This window comes from Erythrolamprus reginae, chromosome 2 (genome assembly GCF_031021105.1).
Source record: "Erythrolamprus reginae isolate rEryReg1 chromosome 2, rEryReg1.hap1, whole genome shotgun sequence".
NCBI lineage: Eukaryota > Metazoa > Chordata > Lepidosauria > Squamata > Dipsadidae > Erythrolamprus > Erythrolamprus reginae.
In genome coordinates, this window is record NC_091951.1 from 177,437,484 (window position 1) to 177,461,384 (window position 23,901).

The 23,901-nt window shown below is 38.7% G+C and overlaps 1 protein-coding gene across 2 annotated transcripts in view; it reads right to left on the minus strand.

Annotated features, from left to right (window-relative positions):
• Positions 1-1,778: 1,778 nt before the first annotated feature.
• The window catches only part of DIP2B (disco interacting protein 2 homolog B), a 250,046-nt gene continuing 227,923 nt past the window's right edge, over positions 1,779-23,901 (minus strand). For both annotated transcript variants that reach the window (XM_070740523.1, XM_070740522.1), the window contains exons 30-38: positions 21,083-21,213; positions 19,834-20,002; positions 16,348-16,518; positions 13,894-13,955; positions 11,578-11,635; positions 10,952-11,026; positions 9,685-9,862; positions 7,468-7,591; positions 1,779-5,469 (exon numbers count right to left, since the gene is read on the minus strand). In XM_070740523.1, the coding sequence (XP_070596624.1) occupies positions 5,217-5,469; positions 7,468-7,591; positions 9,685-9,862; positions 10,952-11,026; positions 11,578-11,635; positions 13,894-13,955; positions 16,348-16,518; positions 19,834-20,002; positions 21,083-21,213 (1,221 nt within the window). In that variant the 3' untranslated portion in view covers positions 1,779-5,216. The remainder of the gene's footprint in view (positions 5,470-7,467; positions 7,592-9,684; positions 9,863-10,951; positions 11,027-11,577; positions 11,636-13,893; positions 13,956-16,347; positions 16,519-19,833; positions 20,003-21,082; positions 21,214-23,901) is intronic.

A 23,901-nucleotide genomic window follows, 5' to 3' on the forward strand; every position in this document is an offset into this window, starting at 1 on the left:
TAAATGACCCCTGTGAAATGGTTGTTCGACCCCCCAAAGGGGTCCTGACCTCCAGGTTGAAAACCACTGGTTTAAAGTATGTTTTGTTGGCTGAAGATCCTCCCAAGCTTTTCTGATATTCTTGTAATGTATGGAATGATGATGTTGATTCATTTAGTCTCTGAGTTCTGTTAGAGGGATTCCTCCAGGGTCTTTTTTGAGATTTGATGAAGGCCCAGTTGGGATAGCAACACATTCTGAGGGCTTCCTTGATGTGTTTTAGTTTTTTCTTTACAATCTTTGCTGGTAGGCAGGCCTTCAGTTTGGTGATGTAGGGCTTTGATGACTCCCATTTTGTGCTCCAATGGATGGTGAAAATCGAAATGTAAATATTGATATTTGTGGGCGGATTTCTGTAAACTTCAGTGTTAAGACTTCTGTCTTCCTTAATGTGTACTGCACAGTCCATGAAAGCTAGACTATTTTCCTCAAGATCTTCCCGTGTGAATTGGATGTTTCTGTCCACAGAGTTAGTTTGGTGAATGCTTCCAATTCTTGTGTTTTGATTTTGACCCAAGTATCGTCCACATACCTATACCAGTGAATGTCAATTGAACAGCCCTCTCTTGACAGAGGGGGAGAGTTGCAACATCGTCTATCTCCAGTCTATAACACAGCCCTTTCAACAGTTCCTGTAAGGTTCCGAACCCATTTCCTATAGATAAACCTCCAAGTGACCTCACGGACTCTTTAAAAGAATGCAAATAACCAACTATCTACAAGAATTATAAATCCTTCTATTCCCCACAATTCAGCCAGAGTTGAAGAAGCTTCTTGGATGGGAAGTGGAATGTCTTCAAAGAAAAACCAGAAATCCAGTTGCTTTCTGAAAAAGCACCTTTGGGACAACCATGACCTGGATGACTGAGAATCTCCATAGACACTCCTTGCCTGATGTTTCATATTGCCTTACAATAGGGTATCTCTGAAGTGCATTGCCCCCAAAGTATAGTTTCAGTAGTTCATTCTAGGTAGTGTTCTTATTTATTCATTGACAGCAGTGATAGAAATCTGAATGCATTTTGTGCACATGAGTGCCTTAGTTGGGATATGGGCTGCAAAAATCCAGTAGGCCATTAGGTGATCACAAATTCTTAATTATTTTCCTGTGGTGGTCTGAGCTTCAGCCTGGTGACAGAAATTTCTGCTTTTCTTTCTAGCTCTTAATGCATGCCAGAGGACTTGCTCTGCAGGAGTGTAGAGGAACTAATAGTGAGGACAAATGACAGTATATTTTTGTTCTTAATAAGTAAAAGACTCTGAATACAAACTTGATTACCTTTAACCAAGACATTTTAAACAGCTCTTTTTTCTCCAGGGGCTACTTGGGAATAGGTTTGATGAAAAATATATTTCCTTTTTGAGTTAGCATTAGTTTTTTTTCAGAAAATACTTTGGGGGTTGTTCTGCTGCTCTTTAATTTTTTAAAAATAATTATAGCAATTCGCTTCAGGTACTTTGCTAAAAATCAATTAGTGTTACAAATAAGTCCTATAATGATTGAAATTAACTAAGATCAGTGAGATGCAAATGACATTCAATCACAGAAACTCACTAGATTAGTTGGCCACCATTCAATTTAGATTATTTGGCCACCATTCAATTTATTATATAGTGTGCAGAATTAATTGGACAAGGGAATATATGTGCAGACGTCACCAACTGGAGTTAAAGTTGGTAATATCCAACAGGCTTTGAAAAAAAACATGGGATAAAATGTTAATGATATAATAAAAACAGACAGGTATCATTATTTATTAACACAAGACAAGAAAGACACAATGCATTAATGGAACACTGTCCAGCCAGATGTTAAAATCTTTTTAAAAGTATATCTAAAACCTAATTTCAAATAAATAAAAAAGACTTTTTACATAATTACACAGTTGTGATTTGAATCTGACAATGGTAAACGTATTGACATCAACAAAAGTAAAAAAGGATTAAAGACGATGATCTATTGTTTTTACAATCATATCTCCATCACAGTTAAGCTTGGCCCATCATCATTGCTAAACTGCACAATAAAAAATTGAAAAGCAAACCTATTTAACTAAAAAAGTTTATCTTTGAAAAAAATGTGAAATATGGTTTTGTAATTTTGTGTTCAGGGTAGTAACTTCATTCTCAGGAATGTGTTCTAATTGCTTCATATTAATATGTTTTAGTAAAGTGAATTCAGAGGGTTTTTTTGTTAATGAAACTGCATTCATGGGATATTCCTGCTAGATTAAAGAATCTAGGAAGGCAATTCTATTACTATCAATACCCTATAAACCTCTGAAAAGCAAAATGTGAAAGAAACATGTTATGAGAATTGCAGGGTATTCCCAAAACAACCCTAATTCCACTGTTGGAATTTAATCTTGGGCTTATGAAAATAGCAGTCCTTCCATATGCAGAAAGAGTACTTAATCCAAGCCATTGTATTTAAATTAAATATTACCTGAGCTAATAAGTAAATCCAAAAAGCCAAGGCTGAAAATGCTGGCTTTAACCTCTTTGGAAATATGAAAAATATTACCATACAATGATTACGTGGAATTGGGGGATGGGGAAGGAGAGGAAAGGACAAGCTAACTCCAGAACCTACATAAAACTAACCCTTATTGTGTTCACAGAGAACTAATCCTTATTGTGTTCCACGTGGAATCTGTAATGTCTGATGGAGAACACAGAATAGCACACCCAAAGCCACACTGAGCAAATCAGAACCCCCATAAAGAGAGCGCTGATTCTACAATCATTCCTTTGGAATCTCAGCCATGTGTATAAATTATTGGAAGGCAAATACGTGTGGCATTGAAGAGATCTCAGGGCTAAAGAGTAAATTGAATTGCTTGGTGTATTAATTATAAATCTTTGGAGAAAGTATATTAAAATCTCACATTAACAGGGAAGAAATAAAATATTTAACAATTAAATCAAGGAGAAAAATGATATATTTGAAGTTAAAGTTGAAAACAAGAGTATTTCAGATTAGATGGTCTGTAATATTTTCAAATGTTTTTCTAGACCTACACATAGTAAATCTACCATATTTAATGTAATATGAATCTAAGCATAAGTAGAAAATACTGCTACAACCTTGGGTAGAGAACTATACTGTGTTTTCATTTAGTAGGACATTAAAAGTGTATTTTTTATAAAAATTGAGACCTCTTAAGAGCCACATTGGAGTGAATAAATAAAGGCTGGAGTACACAGAACAATTATTTGCTGAAGGCCTTCTGTTCCCATGTGGAGTGCCAGCAACTGTTTTATCTGTGTTCATTTTCCAAACTATTGCAAACTACCAGTTAAAACAACTTCAGCATGGAGTGCATTTTAATTTACATAGCAGCACCACACTGTGGAAATACTGATAATGCAAAATATTCAAATCGTCTCCATTAAGAACCAATAATTAATATTTCAACGATTTGAAGTAATGAACCTCCCTCCACCCTGTACTCTTTTTCCATAATTCTTCAAGATATATTGAACAACATATGTATAAGAAGGTAATTGTGAATATTTTGTTAATATATTTAAAAGTTTTCTGTCTAAATATCTATACGTCAAGCCATTAAAAAAACCAAGCTTTTGAAAGTTTGTACAGAAAGGTTTTCAAGTATACATTTGGAATTTGTCTTAAGGAATAAGTTGCCAGAGCTACACTTAATATAGCTGCTGTAGCTGAGGATTTAATCCAGGTTTATATTTATATCTCTCTTAAAAATGTCTAAAAACACTAACTTTGTTACAGGGAGGGTAAACAGACATTATTAAAATATTCTAAGTATTTACACAATAGGCCACAAACGGCCCAAGGAAGTTTGTCACCATTTCTAGTATCTGCTTTCTGTGTTATTTCAACAAACTTCTTCAGCAAAAATGGGAAGATTCAGTATAATCAGGAAAAAATGGTTTAAATAGAAATATTGTTTTTCCTACCAAGCTTATTGAAGATGGGGTTGCAGACCATTTTCAAACAATGGCTATTCCAGCACATTTTAAGGCATCTATTGTCATCAATTCTTTGAAGGCTGAAACTGATCAGCTATTTTGAATGGGATAATCACAATTTGCCAATCTTTCAAAAGAATTAGGCTGTTTCTGATTCAAAGATATCCTGCAAAAGCCCATAATTTCAGTACAGTAATGAATCCCACCCAGAAAGTAGCACATCAAAGTAATGGTAGGATTTTTCTTTTAAATGAATTGTTACTGTGCACCATCAAACAAAATATATCTTAAGATCATAAATGGAGTGGTTCTGGTTAACAAGTGTTTGCTTATAAAAAAACATTTTAGTAGGCTATACAAATTCTATTCAACATTCCAAAGTCACAGAATTGCTTCTTGCTTTTTAAAATGCTTGTAACTCTGATGAGTCAGCCTCTTTATAAACATATGCATTGAAAATGTGTAAGTTTCTACATGCTATGTCATACCTGACCAGCAATAAAATAAGAGAAACCTAATAGTATAGCTGCATTCCTCACTTTAATTGCCTAACCATAATTTATTTAAGGACTTTGTTAAATTCTTAATTATTTGAATCATTTTTCTAAATAAATGAATTATGCATACTAATATTTACATATATTTTAAATAGAGGCAAATTCTTTTTACGTTCATGAGATAAGCTATATGAATAAGTGATTCTTCTGTTGAATATTGAGTGTGGTCATGGCACAATTTTAAGTAAACGTGATCCCTATCAACACAGTACTAGAGAATTAAGCTAACAGTTTTAAAGTACACTGTTAAGAGATGGGTATACGTAGGACTTACATAACCAGGTTCTTACAGATTTGTATTTTAACTAAATAAATCATCCCTCATAGAATTCTAAATCAGTGTTAGAAAAAGTACAAATATATACAGTAACTGAAAATGTTAACACTACAATAAAGGCCCTAATAAATGGTGTTCGTTTTTCACAAGGGCCTATTTTTCAATGCCTGTAAAGCTATCATCTTACAATACAATGTAGTTCCTTGGTTGCCATCTTTTGTCTTTTGATCAATCCAGCTTGCTGTCGGTCCAGTAAGATGGAGAGAAAAGGAGTCAAACAGCACTGTCCAGCTTCACAACTACCATCGCTAATTTCTGTCAGCTTCTTTTTTTTCCAGAGTCATTCCTGGTCCTTGCTCAGTTTGTAGGATAGTTTCAGGCCCACACTTGCAAAATTACATGTTGTATGCTACATATATGGGATCCAGCTGATCAGCCAAGAAACTGTCACGCAGATGCATTCGCTGCTTCTCTCCTCTGGAATTGATGGGTATCACCCCAGGATCAACTACTACCACAACTCCTACAATCAGATAATGTTCTTCCAGGACCACATTGGTAACCAGAGGGACTAAATCAAGCGCCTCCTGCTCACAGCCACACAATTCCACAACCACTACAAGTAAATTGGTCCATGTGAATACAGCACTAAAAGAAAAATAAGAAATCCAGAGTTTATTACATGCACTTTATAGGAATGAGTCTGCAGATTACTAGTTCATGAGACTATGCTAACATGTTTAAATGCCTCAATATTAAATGGAACAATTCCCCTATCCAAAAAACGCTTTAAGTCAATGTTTTATGCATTTATGCAGATCAAGTACAGTAATATACTGACTTTAAAATACATAAATCACTTCATGCATTCTACTTTTAGTTTACAATAGTTATTTACCGTATATACTTGAGTATAAGCCGACCCGAGTATAAGCCGAGGCACCAGTTTTTGCCACAAAAACCTGGGAAAACTTATTGACCTGAGTATAAGCCGAGGTTAGAAAATGCAGTGGCTACTGGTAACTTATAAAAATGGAAACCAATAAAATTACATTAATTGAGACATCAGTAGATTAAATGTTTTAGAATATTTATTTTAAAGAAAACCAAAATTAGCTCTGTAAATTTAAAAGAGGGTAAACGAAAGCAATCTGGTAATAACAATAAATTAAAAAGTAAAAAAAGTAGCTCAATCAGCAACCAAGCTAAAACCTATTTCTAACCCTAACCCAGGGCTCTTTAAACTTGACAGTTTTAAGACTAGTGGACTTCAACTCCCAGAATTCCTGCACCAGCCATGCTACTTCAGGAGTAGGAGTTGAAGTCCACAAGCCTTAATCTTTCCAGGTTTGAAGACTCTTGCATTTTTAACCCTAACCCATGGGTCTTTAAACTTGACAGTTTTAAGACTAGTGGACTTCAACTCCCAGAATTCCTGCACCAGCCATGCTACTTCAGGAGTAGGAGTTGAAGTCCACAAGCCCTAATTTTTCCTGGTTTGAAGACTTGCATTTCTAACCCTAACCCATGGGTCTTTAAACTTGACAGTTTTAAGACTAGTGGACTTCAACTCCCAGAATTCCTGTACCAGCCATGCTATTTCAGGAGTAGGAGTTGAAGTCCACAAGCCCTAATTTTTCCTGGTTTGAAGACTTGCATTTCTAACCCTAACCCAGGACTCTTTAAACTTGACAGTTTTAAGACTAGTGGACTTCAACTCCCAGAATTCCTGTACCAGCCATGCTACTTCAGGAGTAGGAGTTGAAGTCCACAAGCCCTAATTTTTCCAGGTTTGAAGACTCTTTGATTTCTAACCCTAACCCAGGGCTCTTTAAACTTGAGTTTTTAGAAGCCTGGAGAGAGTTCATGCTGTCCCCCCCCCCTTTAGCTTGCTGGCTGGCTAGTTGGCTTGATCTCCCACCCCTGATCCTCCCTCCTCCTCATCTCCCTTTATTGCCCCATGTGTTGTGCAGGGAAGCAGATTTGCTAAAGAGATCCACTTGGGACGGCAACAGGGAATTGAGGCGGAGGAGAGCCAGAATAGCCCACAGCCGTGGGGGAGGAGGAGGAAAGGAAAGAGCTGTCCTCCTCCTCCTTCTTACCCTGCTGCCATACCAAGTGGATCTCTGTAACAAATCTGCTTCTCTCTCCGGCTGGAGGCTTCTAAAGCCTGGAGAGAGTTCATGCCGTCTCCATCCTCCCAGTTTAGCTTGCTGGCGGGGCGCCCTCTTGTGGTGATTCAGCGCCCTCTTGTGGTGACTCGAGTATAAGCCGAGGTCGGGTTTTTCAGCCCATTTTTGGGGCTGAAAAACTCGGCTTATACTCGAGTATATACGGTAATAAATAAAATTAATTAAACGCAGGAATCTGATAAAGTTTCATGTACAATTTTAAGCTATAATCGTATAATCTCTATAAAATAGCACATAATGGTTTGTTACTGTTCTTACATCAGCAATGAAATGAAAGCTGGGACTATCATCCAACGCTCTGAACAGATATGCTCAATTTAATATCTCAAAACAGATGAGATTGCTCAGGATCCAGATTGCTCTGAATTTACAAGTAACTTTGTTTTCCTATTGCTGAACCCTTGCTGAACAATGTAGTATTTTCCCAAAAGGAATATATTACATAGAACTATACCATTCTGCAATGCTCCTGTGCATCCGAGAAATTGAAGTTTCTATATCAATTGGATGATAACGCAATCCACGTAATTCCAGAGTTTCGTCCAGTGCCCCAACGACATACAATGCATCATGGCGTTCTAAAGAGCACATTAGATATTAATATATAGATTTATGCAGATTCTTCAAAATATAATATTGAATTGTCCTAATTGTTTACAAAATATATGGGGGATTAATTCTCAAACTACAGGTAATGCTCTGCTTACAACCATTTGTTTAGTGACCTTTTGAAATTGCAACAGAACTTTAAAAAGTGACTTATAACTGTTTTTCACACTTACAACCATTACAGCATCTCCGTGGTCACACGACACTTGGCAACTGGTTCATATTTAGGATGGTTGCTGTTGTCCTTGGGTGATGTGATGACAAAGTCAGTGGGGAAGCCAGATTCACTTAATGATCGATCGTATTACTCATCCTCCAAAAAAGGCATGCTATGCAATGGGGAGATCTTTTGGTCTTGCCAGCCAACAGCTGATTTTGCTGTCAAAGCTGGTTCTTTGATGGCGTGCTCCCCAAATTTAAACAGAGCAACTAGGAATGACTCAAGATGACCATCAGGTACAACTGTGTACCTACCTAAGAAGAATCTTGACAGTTGCAATTCTGGTTAGGAGCAGCTGGAGAGCCGGGTCTCTCTCTTTTCCTTTCAGCTATTTATTTTAAGCATGCACTTTGAATTATTTTTTTTTCATTTTGATTTTTATCTTTAACTGTTAATGAACTGTTTGATTTCTGACTTATTCTAACCTCTTGCTGGATTTTAAGGTGGGGGTGGGTGGGTTTGCCTCTATTACTTTATTCTGGAGTTGTGAATCACTTTTGCTTTCCCCGGATGGAAGTCAAAGGCAATTTGATTTACACTTACACAGGATTTTCAGTACAAGGATTTTACATTTTATTAATTTTTAAAAGCTGGTTATTTTTTTAACCCCTGCTGGAAAGTAATGACATTTGATCCTAAACACATCAGAAATAATGATTGGGTGGTTTCTGGTAGATCAGAAGCCAATGTAGCTTTTCTGTGAATGAAATACAATAATGGATTGTTAACAGAAAACTTTGAATTTTAACTTTGCTGTTGATTATGTTTTTAATATACTATCATGTTTCCCCGAAAATAAGACCCTGTCTTATATTTTTTTGAACCCTGAAATAAGCACTTGTCCTTTTACTGCCAAGCACTCAAAAGCCTGATTGGGCTTATTATTAGGGGATATATTATTTTGGGGGAAACAGGATAGATAGATGCCAGGCAGGAGTAGGTTCTAACTCATCTTGCTGCCAGTTTGCTTCCTGCCGCGCCACACAAAAAAGCTGAAAACAAGATGGCGATGCATGTGCAGTGTTGGATATTTCGCTTCTGTGCATGCACAGAAGAAAAAACAAAACAAAAAAAAACAGGAGAAAAAAAATCTGATTTTTTTTTCTCAAAAGAAAATATGGCAGGACTCACGGACCATCACCAACCAAACTAGTTCCATTATGTCATTGTGATGTCACCAGTGGGTTGCTACTGGTTAAGGTGCACTGGTCCAAACCGGGAGGAACTCACCTCTGATGCCAGGTCAAATTAGTTGGGTAAACACTTATAAAACTGTATGCCTGTTTTGCAAAGGGGGAAAGCTATTATTCTTGAAATGTATTTATCAGTAGTCAACTAAGAGGGACAATTTATGTGTATGTTTATTTGTCTTTTAATATACATTTTTTTCTATGTCTTTACTTTTGCTTTGTTGTATTTCTCCCTTTTTTGCAGTTTGTATTTTAATATTGTCAATAAAATTAAAAACCTATTTAAAAAAAACCAACTGTGTTACTAACTTAACTGCAATGATTCACTTAACAACTGCAGCAAGAAAGATCGTAAAATGGAACAAAACTAACTTAATAACTGTCTTACTTAGCAGCAGAAAGTTTGGGCTCAATTCTGGTTGTAGGTTGAGAACTACTGTATAGCAATATTCCTTTATTTTCCAAGCAACTATCTTGCTGATACAAAAATTCCTTCTAGGTACTCCTGAATCTAAAAAAGGTATTCAGGGTACATGCATTAAAATATGTATTGCTGTTGATTTGTGGGAAACTGCCTGACAGCTTTTTTTGTAACATTACATTCATATCGCCAGTAAAAATGTCCACAGAAATGAAGAGTAATTTGCCTTACCTCCAGTAGCAGCTGTGAGTTCAGTCCGTCTTACAAAGCCAAGGTATCCTGTTCGAGCCCAGAGAGTTTGAGCAGCATCACCAAAGCTCAGGCGGGTATTGAAATGATCTGCTTGGAGCGTTTCATTATCATAGATGGTATAATATCCACTAGCAGTGTGAGGACTATTCACCCAAATCTATAAAGGTGATAAAACACGAATCTTCTATTTCTTTTTAACCACAGAGTATAGATATACATTCAGATGCATAGCTAAAATATAATTGTTCTGTCTGGGTCCCCCCAGACGCCAACACCAACCAAAAAGAGTAGCCAGACACACTGGTAAAAAGCAAAGGCAGTTTATATAATTCAAAGCAAACACAGGTAACAAAAACTGTTCTTACAGACAGGAACACTATGAAGCTTCACAGAGGTTTCACGAAGGCCAGGCAATAAAACAGGATTCTTGCTGGCAAAAACAACGCTGGAGATAATAAAACCCACGCCTCCCCCAAGTCTTCCAGACTTCTAGGCCACAAGCCAAGATCAGAGACGCCGAGAATCGAAGCAAGGTCACAGGACTCCCAATTGATAACTCTCCACAAGACTGTAAGGGCGGGCCTGCCTTTTCAACTCTGCTGAGGAGAACCACACCCAAACCCAGCTGTTGCCAATTCAGGGATGGAAATACCTTTCTAATTGGCCCCGTCTTTGAGCTGCTCGTCACTGCCTCATGTCTATTATAGCCTGTGCGTCTTCATCCAATGAATCCAGGCTACTAGCTGGGGAGAGGCCCCCCCCGGGGGTCTCAGGCTGCTCTCCCTCCTCCTCTTCCTGATGTTCTTCTCCCCCGTCTGCCTGGTCCTCCCCCTCCTGTTCACTGTCCTCCTCCTCTGGGCATGGATCCGGCAGAGATCCAGCCGGTCCCTGAGGAGCCTCAGGCTGAATCACAACAATAATGTTCATCATCATATAAATCATATGTAGTTTAAATACTCTAAGTAGCATATGACAGGTCTTAGAAGCAGCCTTCATGCAAGAGAAATGCATTTTTCTCTTAAGATTCAAAAGATTTTGGTAACTGAAATAACCACACTGTAAAATCCTTGGTGCTCTCTGAGCTTGGTTGTTTACTTGCAGACGTTTCCCTACCCAATTACGTAACATCATCAGTGTACTACATTCTCTTCAAGTGGACATTGCTACACATATTGGTCACGTATTGGGAGCATAAAGATTGGTTAGATTAAATACATTTTTGTAAAGTACCAACAGCAGCACCTACCTCTCCAAGGTGTGAGTCACCAACAGGTCCTTTGGTCTCAGGATTAACAATTATCACTTTGACTCCAGGCAATATCTGAGAAAAGGAAATCGGGGGAATAGGTAGGTGGGATATTGGCATCTGTATTATACTAAGTAAACACTTTAAGCAACTTTTTGAGGATGTGGCTTATCTCTTATGTTGCTAAGTACAATACAAATAATTGTGTATTTTATAACCCAGAAACATTTCCATCCTTGACATCTCTGCTGTTAAGATTCAATTTAGCTCAAGCAATTTTTCCAATTCCTCCATTTCTACCAGATCTATCTAGATCTAATCCAAGTTATATTCTTAATTATTTTAGCATTATTACCCATCTCCAACTCCACCGGTTGTCTCAACAAGGCAGACACAAGGAAACAGTACTTCTAACTACCGGTAATTACTTAGCAAAGGAAAAACTAGTATTTTAAATGGCCATTGGGGAAGAACCTATAATATATCTGCAGAATGGGGGGGGGGGGGTTTGTTCCACACAGAAGTTGTACAGCCCAAATCACAAATGTTGACTGAATTCTATTGTTTCCTTAATTTGGGTTGCATGCAAATGATTCACAAAGACTTACAAACTGATGTATTATTACCTTGCCTGACTCGGAGAGTAAGAGACTCTGGGGAGCACCTCTTTCAACTAGCCGGACTCTGGAGATAGATTTAAAAAATTAACACAATCGCATACTTGTTATTTAAGAACCTTCATTTCAAAATACTTAAGTTACTCTTTAAAATTCTGAACATAACACTAACAATGCAAAAGAGATAGGATTTTTCTTCCATTTTGTTTAAATTCATGTCACTACAGAATCATCAATTACATTCCAATTTATTGATTTATTTTTTATCCCACCTTTATTATTGCTTATAAATAACCTAAAGTGGCAAATATACCCCTCTACCTATTTTCGCCATAACAATAACCCTGTAGGTTAGGTTGAGAGTAAGGGATTGGCCCAAAATTCAAATCAACTACATATCTGAACAACTGATTTATCTTAGTATAAATTATTTTTGTTATTTGATTTGCACAACCCACCCACAACTACTTAACATACAAATGTATTCAACTTTGAAGTTCTTAGTAATGTTCAGTCATGATTCAAGAAATTAAAAACTCAAAGGTGATCATTCCAAATAGCATTGACAAAGTCCCTTCAATCTCTCCATTTGCTTGACTGATGGTTGGTTACTAACAAGATAGTGACAAATTTAGCTGAATAATATTTGCACTGGTTACATCTGGCAAAGCTCTTTGGGGAAGTAAGATAAGTAAATACCTATATTCTCTGACAATGTCCTTTTTTAATATCCAGAAAAAGTCCCACTACCCAAACATATTCTTGCATGTTTTATAAAATAGCCTTGTTAAATTTACGTTATTCTTCATTAATTGGTATTTCATTCTAGGTCTCCTTATAAATACAGCGTTTTAAAAAATATCTCAGCATATGACTGTATTGTCAGCTATCCAGTCACTTGACAGTTACTTTGGGAAACTGAATAGTAAAATGGGTGGTATATAAATTTATCGTACTAAATATGCCTTTTATCTGTCATCCTCACATAAGTATTAAGAATTGAGATGTTATTAATAATATTTCATTCCAATCACAGACATTTTTTGATTCTTGTTGATTTTTTAGTTTCTGCTCTGTTGAAATGTATTACCCTCTGCTAATCTTAGGACATAAATGTGATTATAGGTGGAGAGATGAGAAGAGGTTTGGTTTGCCAACAAGAAGAAATGCAAGAAAGCTTTCACATATTGAAAGTGGTAGCAAGCATTTCAAAAGAGAGATTCTAATGTAGAGTGGCAAAGTGCTTTCCATCATTAAAATTCATATATGAAATACTGTATATGTGAGTTTTAGCTAGCATTCCACAGCTCCCTTGTAAATGATTCTAATGCTTCCTTTCCACTCAGTAACATAAAAGTAAGAACCACTAAGTAAAATGTAGGTAAAATTGAATCATCCTCTTTGAACCAAATGGGGAAAATTGTGTGTGTGTGTGTGTGTGTGTACATATATGCATGCTTGAGTGCGCGTACACGCACACACAGAGAGAGAGAGAGAGAGAGAGAGAGAGAGTTCCCCATTAGGATTTTGTAATACTAAATGTAAAGGAAGAGACTGTTCGGAAAAATTCCGGAGTAACATCCTGTTATTGTTCACTCCAACAAGGCCTTTTGATCAGGGCGATCACTGACAATATCCTGTCTAACACTAACTATTATGTTAAAGAATCTCCCACAGCCCCACTGCCATTTTCTCTCCCTACAGTGCTCCCTTTTAGAGTCTATGTAAATTGCTAGTTTTAAGCACTGAGTTGAATTGATTAGCGATTAATTTAGAGGGTTGTTTTAGAATTTTCAGAATGTATATGCCCATGTAATACAGCAAAAGTTACAAGAATACCAATAGAACTGAACTGTCGGTGTCCTCAGTTCATAATACTTCTTGGAGTAGGAGAAATTTTTTTTCATAAAATAATCTAACTAGTTGGTTGATACCTGAAATCTTAGGAATTGTGCAAACTCAAAGGGAATGGCTATTCTCTTAGTGAGAGAAGATAATTTTCTGGAATGTTAAATATTAGATCAATTTAATTATTGCTGAGAAGGAAAGTAAATCCCTAATTGATAAGAATGTTAGAAATTGCACTTTCACTTTCCAAAAGGATTGCTACCACCATATGCCTAGCATAATATAAATGATAAATACTGATTTGTTCCAATACAATCATATTTGGGGAAATCAAATCTGGGATAAGCCATCCACCAACTACTACTCATAATTTTGTGTCTGCTGATTGCTGCTGATAGAAGTGAAATATTTTGTTAATCAAATGATCTTTTCTTGCAGAATTCAATAAAAACCTAAATACAACAAAAATAATAGTACCTGTCATGTCGCAGTGATTTCAAATCCACATAAACTGTGGTTGGATCAGGCCCTGAGGTTCCCTATAATTACAGAGATTATTTTTAAATGTATCATATTTTCTGTTAAATAATATATATTAAAGGCACTTTCAATGAGAGCAATGCAAACTAGATACATAAGTGTCCAATTCTGTCAAATAAGGGAGATATTACATAAAAGAAAATATTTCTGCTGAAAATCCAAGAATACTTGCTTATACGTTTTTTTGTGAAGTTCCACAACTTTTAATTAATAGTACAGTCCCACTTTATTTTTTCAGTTTGGAAAATATTATTGAAAAACTGATTTTCTAAAATGTTTTAATAATCTAATCTATTTATCCAGGGGTCGACAAAGTTGTTCAGAATCTAGGAGCCAGCCAAAAAATTTAGGAGCCAGAATTTTTTTTAAGCAAACTTGGTTTTTTGCCGAGTCTCCACCTGACATCGCTTTCACCCCCTCCCCCCCGGCCATTTTCTAGCCAGAGGTCCCCAACCTTTTTTGCACCAGGGACCGGCTTTAAGCTAGACCAGTTTTCCATGGCCCGGTGGGGGGGGGGGGAGCTAGCTGTCAGCGGCGCCGTAAAAGGGGCGATCAAGAGAGGAATGGGTGAATGAATGGACGGAGGGTGGGAAGGAAGGAAGGAAAGAGGGAAGGGACAGGAACAAAAGAAGGGTGCAAAGGAAGCAAGGAAAGGTGTGAAAGGGGAGAGTAAGAGAGGAAGGAGTGAAAGAAGGGAATGAGGGAGGAAAGAAGGGAGGAAGGAAAAGGAAAGCAAGAAATGGAGGGAGGAAAGGAAGGAAAGAAAGAAAGGGGGAAGGGACAGGAACAGAGGAAGGAAGCAAGGAAACTTATGAAAGGGGAGAGTAAGGGAAGAAGGTAGGAAGGAGAAAGAAAAGAAGAAATAGAGGAAGGGAAGGTAAAAGAGAGAAAGAAAAAGAGCAAGAAACAAAGAAAGAAAGAGAAAGAAAGAAAGGCAACTTCAAAGAAAGGCTCACTGAGCATCTCTCACTCTCTCTCTCTTTCTATCCCTCTTTCTTTCTTTCTCTTCCTTTCTCTCTCTCCTCTTCCTTTATCTCCTCTCTCTCTCCCTCTCTCTTTCTCTCCCCCCTCTCTCCCCCTTTTCCTCTCTCCCTTTCTTGCTATCTCTCCCCCCTCTCCCTCTCTCTTTCTCCCTCTCCCTCTCTTTCTCTCTCTCCCCCCTCTCTCTTTCTCTCTCTCTCCCCCTCTTTCTCTCTCTTCTTCTCACTTTCTCTCTCTTGTTTTCTTTCTGTCTCTTTTGCTTTCTCTCTCTCACACTCTTTCTTGTTTTCTTTCTCACGCTCTTTCTCTCTCTTGTTCTCTCTCTTGCTATCTCTTTCTCTCCCCCCCTTTCTCACTCTCTCTTTCTCACTTTCTCTCTATCTTGCTGTCTGTTGCTATCACTCACTCTCGTTCTCCGTTCTTCTCAGCGATGACGCGCGCACGCCCTGCCCGCCTCACCTTTGCGAGAGCACTTTCGCCCCGGGCTCTCAGCAAGGGGGTTTGCAGGAGAGGCGGGGCCGGCGAAAGTGATATTGAATGTCGGGGGAGAACGAGCGGTTGCACGCGCTGCCTATCCCCCTGCTAGCCCACTCGGAATATTCAAAATAAGAAAAGCCTTCGCCGGCAAAGGCTTTTCTTATTTTGAATATTCCGAGTGGGCTAGCAGGGAGATAGGCAGCGCGTGCAACCGCTCGTTCTCCCCCGACATTCAATATCACCTTCGCCGGCCTCCGCTGAGGAAAGCCTTTGCCGGCATTTCCTCTCGGCGTCAAGGAGGCGCAGCGGCGGGCGGAGAGAGGGAAGGGGGGGGCAGCGGCGTCCCTCCTGGCCTTGGCGGGCCGCCCAACCCTCCCCACCTCCTGCAAACGCGGCGGGCGGCGGGGGGAGAGCGAGGAGCCGGTTCCGGCGGGCGCGGGGCTTGGCTGGCTGGCGGGGGGAGCGCTGCTGGTGGTGCGGAAAGGCCGAGGGGGCCCTTGCGCCGCGGACCGGCTGAAAAGCCCCAACGGCCCGCTCCCGGTCCGCGGACCGGCGGTTGGGGACCTAGGCGCCAGACAACATTTTCTAGGCGCCACTGGTGACCAGGCGCCTGGGTTTGTCGATCCTTGTATTTATCTATGTTTAACCATGGGAACCTATAAAATTAGTCTCCCAAAGAGTCTACCATAAGTAGCCATATGTTTATTTTTACAGCACAAAAAGGGTTAATATATATTTTTTAAATTAAGCAATATACAGTATGAATGAGTTTATGTAAATAAAAAAGTTTACAAATCAACAATCACAATTCTTCAAACTCAAAAAAAATTTAAATCCTCCCTGCACAAACAGATTTAGAATAGGTTGAAAATTCTGCTAATAAGCAGAGCACCTGATCTCCAAAAATAAACCTAAATAAATCTTCGCTGTTACCTGTAAACAGATAGCTACATTAACTCTTGACCCAAAGGTGGTGCTGACTGCACGAGATGATAGACCAATGTCCTTGAAAAGCTTGGAGAAAGACTGAGTAAGTGCAACACGTGGGCGTTCTTCGGCCACCACTACACAAGTCCGGACTCCTGATAAGTGGATGCCTCTTGCCTGTTAATACAGAAAGATTAAAATTAATGGGGGGGGGGGGAATGACAGTATATCAAACAGGCAGGGATAACATTAATCAATGCCCCAGTTAACATTCAATGCTTGGAGTTCATTTGCTCCTATAATCATCTAAAAAAATTAATCAGGCTCTTGAATTTTTAACACAAGGCAAACCACTAAGAAATCACTAACACTTGCCCATCTTTTTGATTTATCTATTTCTTTAGAAACATAGAACCAAACGAAATGTAGCCATAGGACTTTTCCCATATCATTTAGACCTATATAAAAAGACTGTGTGAAGGTCTAAAGCATTTGCAATTCTTTTGGATTAAAATAAAAAAGAAAGCGAAGGATCTGAATTGTATTTAAAAAACAATCAGATCAGGATATACCATCAAGGGCTGTTGGATAACTAAAACAATACATTTGTTTGACTCAAGAGCAAGATACTAATCTAGATACTAGTGGAGGGGGGGGGGATTCTAACAATGGGAGTGATATGTCCTCTCAACTCAACTCTAACAAAACTCCAACATCCAAATACTTAAGGGAACCCTCAATTTTTCAAACCATTAAAACTAGAACATCAGCTGCTATCCAGTATAATTTTTAAGAACATGATATGCACTATATTCATTTTAGGAGTTTATGTATATCTTCTTTTAATTATCTATTCTAACACTCTGTACTGGGTTAGATACAATTAATTTGCAGACACTTGTGGAGGAAAATCAATGTAAACCTAAAACTGTACATCCAGATCTAATTCAACTACAATGCTAAACTATGCTTAAGCTTGGTTAATATGAACACTGCTTCCAGTTCCTCCCATGAGCACAATTGTAGTATATTTGTTTACAGGTAACATTTTGTTCAAGTACAGGACATGTGCTAGTTCTGACTGGAACCCAGAGCTAAAAGTATAATTCCTTGTATTGTTAATTTGGGTGGAAGAAGTCGCCTTGAATTTTATGGCATGTTTAATTATAAACAAACCGTTGGACAAGGGTTTTAACATTGCCCCTTTGCTGGGGGAAATGAAAGTGGAAGAATCAGCAGAGAATTTTGCACCAACCAAATCTAACAACACACTGTGTTGGGCAACACTTCTATTGTCAGAACCCTGAGATTCCATGTTTGCCTTTCTTCTCCCTTTGTATGCAAAGAAGATGGATGTTTAAGAGTTCTAATGACAATTTGGATCAATCTGCAATTTCCGTTTCATGTCAATATAGGAAATTGGATCACGCAAATATTTTCCTGTAAAGCGAGATATAAAACCTGGCTTTTCTTTTTAAACGAAGCACAATTTCTTATATCGGATGAAACAAAAAAAAAAGCAGATTGTTCACAATCAAGATCAGATATAAAATGTCAATCTCTTGGCTATGGAGCACAAAATGAGGGGGAGATGCACACATAAATCAATGTCCCTGCATTTAACAATTAACTATAATTTATCATCTCTGGTAAAATCCATTATTTCATACTAAAACAAAAAAACAGACTTGTCAAATTTAATTTTAACAAATATTTCCATTTTTTTCTTTTGCTATCAGCCTAAATATATTGTTTCTTGTGATACAATATTTATCCAGCACTAATTGAAAATTACTGACATTCTATTATTTAGATAACTTAGTATTGAAAATAGAGAAAAAATTATCAATATTAATTACAAGTAGGATACCACTATCACAAGCATAAACTTATTTGACATTTTTATTTAGAATAGAGTGTTTAAAAATGCTACAAATTAAGGTGTGTATTGAATTATAAGGATTTCAATGTTAGATTATTACTCAGTATTAATATCATTGTATTGTTGGATCTACACTTATTTAGTAAAAGGAAAAATTAGATAAGCCATGTAATTTTAACAAGAATTAAACTATAAAAAAATGAAAAATGAAAAGAAACAACTACACAGCTCTCAATTTAAAACAGTTCATTTAGTGACCAAAGTTACAATGCCACTGAAAAAAGTGATATGGCCATTTTTCACATTTATAATTGTTGTAGTATTGCTGTGATCATGTGATCAAAATTTGGATGCTTAGCAACTGACTTATATTTATGATGGTTACAGGCCTGAGGTCATGTCTTTTGCGGCCTTTTGACAAGCAAAGTCAATGGGGAAGCCAAAGTCATTCAACAACCATGTTACTAACTGAACAACTACAGTAATTTACTTAACAACCGTGACAAGATAGGTTGTTAAATGGGGCAAAATTCATTTAACTCTCTCACTTAACAACAGAAATTTTGGGTTCAATTGTGGTTCATAATTCGAGGATTACCTGTATTGAAGCTATGCAATAAGTTTAATAAATAAAAATATTTATGTTTTCAATAGCAAGCTGATTGTCTTATATCTATCAAGTATGGTACTTGATTATGAAATACATTTATGTGACTACAGAAGAATCGAAAGCTACTTTCAATCTAAATTGGAACTTTAGAGAAAACTGACGGGGAGATTGTTCAACGTAACATAAGATGTATGCAGCACGTTCCTGATTGAAGTGGGCTGTATATTTTTAAAAACTGTTTTAAAGTAGTGAGGCGGTTATTATTATTATTATTATTATTATTATTATTATTATTATTATTATTATTATGTCAATGCAACACAGCAAACGAGGTCACTATGCTGGATTTCGTATTTCATTACCAGTTGGGCACTTCCCAAGCACCTAGGACTGCGTGATGTAGCGGCGAATTATGTTTGCCGATCCCAGTAAAGTGGCCTTTTGCAATTGACAGAGGGAGATTTTGTCAATTCCAATGGTTTTCAAATGTCCGCCGAGATCCTTTGCCACTGTGCCCAGCGTGCCAAGTACCACTGGGACCACTTTCACTGGCTTATGCCAGAGTCGTTGCAGCTCGATTTTTAGATCTTCGTATTTCACTAATTTCTCTAGCTGCTTCTCCTCAATTCTGCTGTCCCCTGGGATTGATTATTATTATTTTTATTATTATTATTTACATTCACAATGTAGGATTGGTGGTTTCAAAGATTTTTAAAAAATAAATTTGGAATATACGGGTATGATAAATTAGATATTTCCCGATATTGAGGAAGTTGTCAACCATCTGAACTGTGATTATGTGCCTGCAGGGACACTGCAATGGCCATAACATCAAGAACTAGCCATAAGTCTCCTTCAGTGCAAATGGTTGTTAAACAAGGGCCACCTGTACTTGTAAGATCAGTATGACCCTAATATTCTGTTCTAATAGTCTGAATACTAAAATAGATCTTCTGAAATATGTTTAAAAGGATGAGGGGTGGAGGGAGAGGATTCTTACCTTTAATACTTCCACCTGATTCCCAAGCCCCTTAGTACACATGTCCATGACAGAATAGGAACAGAAAGTATCCCGTATTTTATACTGGCTTACAGTGGAGAGCCATAGGAAAAGATTGGATTCTAACTCCATAGGAGGAATTAAAATGGATTGATGACCAGAATACACGCTGCAAGAGAAGATCATGAATCAAATATAGACAGATTTTATTAACCCGGCAGCCTAAAATATTATCCTCAGCCTCAGACTGCTGATCCCTTTTCTGTGCAAACATTCTTCCTATCCACCCCAATCCAAAATAGATTAGTAATTCAGTCTCATTCATTGCTGTAATTATGACAGCCTAAATCATGGACTGACTACTGTTAAAGGCAGTTGTATAACAAACATGGGATATTTAAAAAGTATATTGTTACGTGCTCTCAAAGAAGCTTGTGATCAAGCTGACCTCAGTATTGTTTCTGAGCTAATTATTTGCCTGCTACAAGAGACAAGCCATTTCTGATTTGTTAATAGTTTTCCCTACTGTATATGCCAAGCTTACAAAAAGAGTGATTTCAATAATTTTCAACCATTGTTGTAAATTTGTTGTTTACAACAATTAATTCATACTGAATTAAACATTTTGTCATTAAATCTACAGCCAACTGATATTAGGCAAATTCTAATGTTTACCAGCCCAAGAAAAATGTTATTTGCCAATCTAAAATATATCCTAAGGGGAAAAAAATGTGTGATTTCTCATATTCTTTAAAACATCACTTCGAAAACAAGCATAAATGCTTACATATTTGAAAAATGTATATGCCAAATTGCACCCCCATTTGGGAGAGATGGAATGAAGTAGAACATCTGGCAGATACCAACATGGACTGGATTTAGACTTACCATTCATATAACAATGATTCCCCGAGGACTTGGAACAAATGTCAATACCTAACCTATTTTCCTTAGGCTGGTCTATGGCCATAATAAAGATTTGATTGAATGTCGATAGGATAATTATGTTTTAAAAAGCACAGAATCTCTTTGATGTTTTAATAATCACCAGGAAAATACTGACCATGCAGTTAATAAAACTGCATATTGCTTGAGAGTTCGAACATTCGAATTAGATTTTATTTGATATCCAATCCTCTAGTTCGTACAATCAGGCATTTAACTGGATTAAGATAGATGTTCTAATTTATATCAAGCAAAGATTTATCTTCTGCAAACCCACCAGTTCTAATTACATCCCCACTCTTACCTACAAAGACACCAAAGTGCAAAGCCGAGCCCACAATAGGGATCAAGACAGATAGCAATTTGCCGTGAGGAGTAGAGCTCACATTGGAGCTTTATGGCTCTACAGAGGGCACTGACTGATGCATGGGACATCTGTGGGAAAAAGAAGAAGAAAAGAGGCGGGAGGACTGAATCCCAGGTGCACAATAGGAAGACATGATAACATGTATATGAATATGATAAAAGTGCCACTAATACATTATGTGTAGCCATATATTTTGTGGCGTCGATTTTGAAAATAGTAGGTTTTTTTATTACATCAGTAAAACTCAGAATCAATTCTTTTAAATTATTCATCCTGTTTTGTCATATTTATCTACATAACTATTTGTTTTACAAAAGGGAAAATATTTCCGTATTTTGCCAGGAGCCGTGCAGTCAAATGAAACTTAAAAGCATGAACTAAACAAAAAATTAAACTTGGGTTTTCACACTGCACCTTAGTATTAGCATGAAATTATTCATTGCTATTGAGGTCCACCAGTTTATATTCCAAATATTTTGTTTATGCCAATGAGAATCTCTAGGGCAGTGATGGCGAACCTATGTCTGCTGGCACGTGAGCTGTTGCCCTAGCTTAGTCCAAGGTGCATGTGTGTGACAGCAGCTGATTTTTGGCTCATGCAGAGGCTCTGGGAGGGCATTTCTGGCTTCTAGAGAGCCTCTGGAGGGATGAGGGAGGGCATTTTTACCCTACCATGGCTTCAGGGAAGCCTTTGGAGCCTGGGGAGGGCGAAACACGAGCCTACTGGGCTGTCCAGAAGTTGGGAAACTGGCCATTTCCAGCCTCCAGAAGGCCTCTGGGGGTTGGGGGGAGCTGTTTTCGCCCTCCCCAGGCATTGAATTATGGGTGTGGGCACTCATGCAGGTGCAGTAGTGCGCGTCCACGCTCTTTCGACACATAAGGAAAAAAAGGTTCACCACCACTGCTCTAAGATTTTTCCATTCTTAATCCTGGATAGGGTTACATTATGGCCATGAGAACAGGTCAGAGAATGAGCCAATACTATTAAAAAAAGGCCTAGTACATTTATTTATTTATTTATTTATTTATTTATTAGATTTGTATGCCGCCCCTCTCCGTAGACTCGGGGCGGCTCACAGCAACAATAAAAGAATGTACAACAAATCTAATACAGTGATCCCCCGAGTTTCGTGATCTCGATCTTTGCGAAACGCTATATCGCGATTTTTCCACCCAATGACGTCACTCCCTTCCTTTCTCATCTTTCTTTCTCTCTCTCTTTCTCTATCTTGCTTCTTCCTCTCTCACACTCTCTTCCTCCCTCTCTCATCTCTTTCTTTCCTTCTCTCCCCCTCTTGCTCTCGAGTGGCAAGCGAGCAGCCGGGCGGGCGGGTGAACGGGCAAGCGGAGCGGGCGGGCGGGCGAACGGGCAAGCGGAGTGGCCGGGTGGGCGGGTGAACGGGCAAGCGAGCAGCCGGGCGGGCGGGTGAACGGGCAAGCGGAGCGGCCGGGCGGGCAGGTGAACGGGCAAGCGAGCAGCCGGGCGGGCGGGTGAATGGGCAAGCGGCAAGCGATCTTGGGGTTTCCCCTTTGCCTGGGCGGCGGGAAGACCCAGGGAAGGTTCCTTCGGCCACCCAACAGCTGATCTGCTCCGCAGCGCGGCAGCAGCGAGGAGCCGAAGATGGGGTTTCCCCGTGGCTTGGGCAACGGGGAAACCCCATCTTCGGCTCCTCGCTGCTGCCACGCTGCGGAGCAGATCAGCTGTTGGGCGGCCGAAGGAACCTTCCCTGGGTCTTCCCCGCCGCCCACACGCAAACTCCACCATCTGCGCATGTGCGGCCATGGAAAAAAGGGCGCGCATGCGCAGATGGTGTTTTTACTTCCGCACCGCTATATCGCAAAAAATCGAGTTTCGCGAGGGGTCTTGGAACGGAACCCTCGCGAAACCCGAGGGATCACTGTAATTAAAAAAACACACACTAAAAAACCCATTATTAAAAGCAAACACACACAAACATACCATGCACAAACTGTATAGGCCTGGGGGAGATGTCTCAATTCCCCCATGCCTGATGGCAGAGGTGGGTTTTAAGCAGTTTACGAAGGGCAAGGAGGGTGGGGGCAGTTCTAATCTCCGGGGGGAGCTGGTTCCAGAGGGTCAGGGCCGCCACAGAGAAGGCTCTTCCCCTGGGTCCTGCCAAACGACATTGTTTGGTCGACTGGACCCAGAGAAGGCCCACTCTGTGGGACCTAACCGGTCACTGGGATTCGTGCGGCAGAAGGCGGTCCCGGAGATATTCTGGTCTGATGCCATGAAGGGCTTTATAGGTCATAACCAACACTTTGAATTGTGACCGGAAACTGATCGGCAACCAATGCAGACTGCGGAGTGTTGGTGTAACCTGGGCATACCTAGGGAACAAACTTTCGTTCCCATAGTTAACTAGGAACTGGTAACAGTAAAGCTTAAGCACAGAAGGGAACTTGCCCTTGTTCTTGTATATCTGCCACACCTTCTTTGGTAGTCCAAGCTGTTTCTTATTCCATTCAATTTATTAGAAGATCATGAGCACTGTTCACTGAGAAATAGTGCTCTATCATATGTCACCTTGATGTCTTTCGTATCTCGCAGTGAAAGCTATGGTGCTTTTCAAACTCAAAGCCATGGCAAGATTGCTTTGTTCTCCCTCATTCATTACAATTTCTAATATCTGACTTTAGTCAGATTCAGCGATTTTTATGTCAGATAAAAATATGATGCCCTCTTTATCTATAAACAAACAATTAGGAATACCATATTTTTCAGAATACAAGAT